Consider the following 4352-nt stretch of genomic DNA (forward strand, 5'->3'; position numbering starts at 1 on the left):
CTTAAGAGTTGAAATGTATTTAAATTGAATATCAAATATCACAAATCCAATAATAAAGATTACAATCAAGTTGTGATTAGTCCAAATAAGCTTATGTTGCAATATCCTTTAGTTTATATAGATCATAAGTTGGATCTAGTCTAATATCATTTTGTAACAATTCAGCATCGATCCCACCTCAAAAAGCTAGTTAGAAAATATTATTTAGATTTCTTAAACATGCACAAGTATCAAAGATTTATCCGGTACATAGCTAATGTGGAACTAAATATATACTTGAATAGCTCCTTACAGCTTGTGTCTTTTTTGCAATATAGAACGATATATCATCCATTGCGTAAAAGAACAATTATAATGCTTTAAATTATAAGTTCACAAATGATCTAACCGACAGTCCTGCCATCTCTCATATAAGTCAATCACTGTCCCCCGCTGTATTGGCTAAACATTGACCGTCCCTCTAACATTGTCTTACAACATGGTATATATCGATGTCAAAAAAGATTATGCCGAAATCTAGTGAATCACACATTGGTCAGCTATATCAGCTATGATGCCCTGATGGTTAGAGGCACGTAACTGCTCACTCTCAATATCTAACACATATCTAACATCATACAAGAAGATTTATAGGTAAATAGTCTCACTAGAGCAAGAATATCAATTTTATCTCTCTATACCATTTGCTGGACTCTGTTTGAAAATATGGCTAAAATATACCAAGTTCATGTGGATTCATCAATTGTAAGGAACTATTTTTCTGCGCCTTGACTTGGAGGCAAATTACATGATCAAGAAGGAAGATAATTTGGAATTTTAAAACCCCAAGGTAGGTCCAGAAATTTCATCCACAAGAATCATGGACCACTACTTCTAAAGCCATTACCTAAGAAATCATGACAAAGCTTCGAAGAAAAGAGCAGGGAGCAAGCGTACATCAAGCACATGCATGCCGCTATCATCCACATAAAACTCTTGTCAAGGTGTATCGATGAAAGAACTAAAGAAGATCATAATAATATCGGTGGAAGCGACTGGCTTCCACCATCAACTCTCAAAGAAACAGATAGAACTATAAAAGATGAGATGTTACGAACATTTGCCTCAAATCTAGGTTGGCATAAATTCCATATATGAATGCCTTGATTCTAAACAAAACCTCAGCAATATCCGAAAAGAGGGGAAAAACCTATCTAAGCAGTGGTACCACGTACCCGTTCAAGCGTCAAGTTAACGGAATCATTGGAGTTTAAAATGCAGAGAATTCTCCATATGCCTCCTGAGTCAGCCATATGACAATCTTTGAATGATCGATTTGTATCTTTTGGCTGCACTTGCAGCATCTCGAAAAACTTTATTCATTGTTTGGGATCATCCATCCTTCGAATTTATTAAGATCAATTTGATGGCAGTGTTAGGGAGGACAGAAATGGTTCGGATTTTGTCATTCGAGATCCGAATTCGAGGATGCTGATTGTAGAGGGCTCACCAAATTATGAGGCGTCCGTATCCTATGCCAAGCATCGTGCTGCATAGGTTGGTGTCATCTGTGTGATCCGAGAGCTACAGACACGAAAGATTATCACTGAGGAGGATTCTCTGATGGTTATCAGCTAGAAAGAGATCAAGAATCACGGCACCCATCCGCTCCTCGATGATATCTGGAGGGCTACTAGCGACTGTATTGCAGTGTCTAGTCAGCATGTGTTTTGAAAGATCAACAGTACGATGGACTGAATGGCATCCTTTGTTACTGAACTCACTGAGGAGTAAAGATGGCGTCAAGACAACGACTATCCGTGGGCCCTAAGAGATTTTTTTTTTTTTTGATTTTTTTTTTATTGCTCTCGGACTAAACTAGTCCGAACGTCAGTTTGTATCCAAAAAAAAAAAAAAAAAAATCGATCTGCATCTAAGTGGTGAGCTTTCATTGGTCGACTTGCCTCAGCGAGAGAAGCCGGTTCCAAGACATATCACCATCTAATTTGTCGCTCGTAGACACCCAAAAAAATTGGAACATATACGCTATTCACCCTTGCTAATCACCAAACCCAAATGTTTGTGCAAACAGACAGGACTTTGCTAAAGTTAAAGCAATCAATGAACGCCACAAAGGGAAAAGCTTTGCATCAATGGTGGCCCTCCAGGGGACCCATCTGATCTATCTCCATAATTGATTGCTCCTATCACCCAACCTTCCCTTGCACGCAGCAAATCATTCGTTTCTCCAAAATAAATCTCCCCTCATCTCTCTCCCCCACCTACCACCAGAAAAAGAAAAGCAAAGTTTATGCGGCGAAGCCCACCACACGCCCCCTGCGCATCAAACCACAACCCAATTATACATCTACTTCACTTATTGAAGGTAGATTCAAAAGCAAAGGAAATCCCATCCGTTCTTCCACCACCTTCGTTGAGAAAAAGATAAGCACAAACAAAAATAAAAATAAAAATAAAAATAAAGCGAGATGACATGACCTCCACGTGGGGTACTCAGATAATTTATCCGGCATAACCGGTAAGCACCCACACATTATTCTCCACGTGTCATCAGCCAAACAGCCCAGCACTTAATCAATTCAATGGTGCCGTCCGTGGTGGTGGAGGGCCCCAGACGCCACGACCACCGCCACCGGTCACCGGGCGAGCGAGCGGCGGAGGGCGGTGACGAAGGCGGCGGGGGCGCTGAGGTGGGGGAGGTGGCCCTCGGTGTTCAGGATCTCGACGGTGGTGCGGCCGCCGAGGTGGGTCTTGAGGTAGGCGGCGACGGAGAGCGGCACCGACACGTCCTTGGCCGTCTGGACGATGACGCAGGGCACCCGCACCACCCCCAGCACCCCTCGGAGATCGCTGTGGAACACCGTCCTCGACACGAACAAGGAGATGTCCGGCCGCATGTTGAACAGCGTCCGGCTGAACTCCCTCACCGCCGCCGGCACGTCCGCCCCCACCGCCAGCGGCGCGAAACCCCTCACCCATGCCTCGTAGTTCGACTCCATCGCCACGAACACCCGCTCTATCTCCCCCTTCTCGAATCCTCCGATATAGTCCTTATCATTCAAAAACCTTCATCAACAATAGAATCCATGACCATGAGCTTGCTTAATTAATTTCTTTGTTTAGCTATAAAAAGTGGATTAATTAATTAAACTGGCAGCTTATATATTGTACCTGGGAGAGGCGCCGATGAGGATGAGCTTGAGGAAGGCGTCGGGGCGGCGGATGGCGGCGAGGATGCCGATCATGGCGGAGACGGAATGGCCGACGAAGAAGCAACGGTCGATGTGGAGGGCATCGAGGATGGCGAGGAGGTCGTCGACGTAGGCGTCGAGGGTGGTGTAGCGGCGGAAGTCGAAGTGGTCGGGGTTGACGCTGCCGGCGCAGACGAGGTCGTAGAGAACGATGCGGTAGTCGCGCTCGAAGTAGGGGACGACGCGGTTCCACGCCGACTGGTCGGTGCCGAAGCCGTGGGAGAGCACCAGCGCCGGACGGTTGGGGTTGCCGACCACCCTCACGTTCAGGATCTCCAGCAGCTTGCTGCCGGTGGGTCCGCCGCCGCTCCAGTTGCTGCTGCCTCCCATCTCCTTCTAGATGAACTCCCTTCCTATAGATTGATCTCTCTGTTTAGTCTCTGATTTTTGGGTCTGGATTGGTTGGTGCTCAGAGGGGCATCAGGAGGGACAGAGCATATATATATATATATACTGTGGGGTTAGGAAGAGGGATTTGGAGGGGGAAGAGAAGGATGCTGCTGCTTCTACCTCCCCTCCCCCCACCCGCCCTTTTATTCCTGTTCTCCTTGCATTTTATGGCGATTTATCTAAACCACCGTATCTTTCTTATCTTTGTCCTTTCCTTCTATTCCCCTGGCCTCTGCACCAAAGGATCCACTTTTTCTTTCTTTTCTTTTTTTGGTTAATTTCCTTTGTGAAGAAGATTTAGTGGATAACTGACTTCTGACATAAAAACATGTTATATATGCCTCAAAATCTTAATTAGTCAAGTACAAGAGATATATGTCGTTTCAGCATATCATGATGCTGCTCTCATAGATAACTATTTCTTTCTGATTAACGGCAGTGTTAGCATATACATTCTCATGAGTGATTTTTTTTTTTGACCGACTGATAGTCATACAAATTGGATACTTTGAGAAGAAATATTTGCTTCTTATTAGTTAAACCATTGACTTGTACTGTAAAAAATCCTCATGTTTCATAGATTAGAAACAGGGAATGAGTTACTGCTGATGGTGGAACATTATATTGATTTATATATGTGTGATATACCATTTGTTATAGACTCTTTCTTTTTCAACTCATGAATTATCGCTGAGCATAAGTTAGAATGTC

General features: G+C 44.1%; 1 protein-coding gene across 1 annotated transcript; it reads right to left on the reverse strand.

The window, feature by feature from the left end:
* Positions 1-2370: 2370 nt before the first annotated feature.
* On the reverse strand, positions 2371-3792 carry LOC105060695 (probable strigolactone esterase DAD2). Its single transcript, XM_010944498.4, has 2 exons — positions 3172-3792; positions 2371-3066 (listed from the first exon to the last, which is right to left on the reverse strand). The coding sequence occupies exons 1-2, from the start codon at positions 3579-3581 to the stop codon at positions 2637-2639; spliced, it is 840 nt and encodes a 279-aa protein (XP_010942800.1). The 5' UTR covers positions 3582-3792; the 3' UTR covers positions 2371-2636.
* Positions 3793-4352: the final 560 nt, after the last annotated feature.

The sequence above is a fragment of the Elaeis guineensis genome, chromosome 13 (assembly GCF_000442705.2).
Source record: "Elaeis guineensis isolate ETL-2024a chromosome 13, EG11, whole genome shotgun sequence".
Taxonomy (NCBI): domain Eukaryota; kingdom Viridiplantae; phylum Streptophyta; class Magnoliopsida; order Arecales; family Arecaceae; genus Elaeis; species Elaeis guineensis.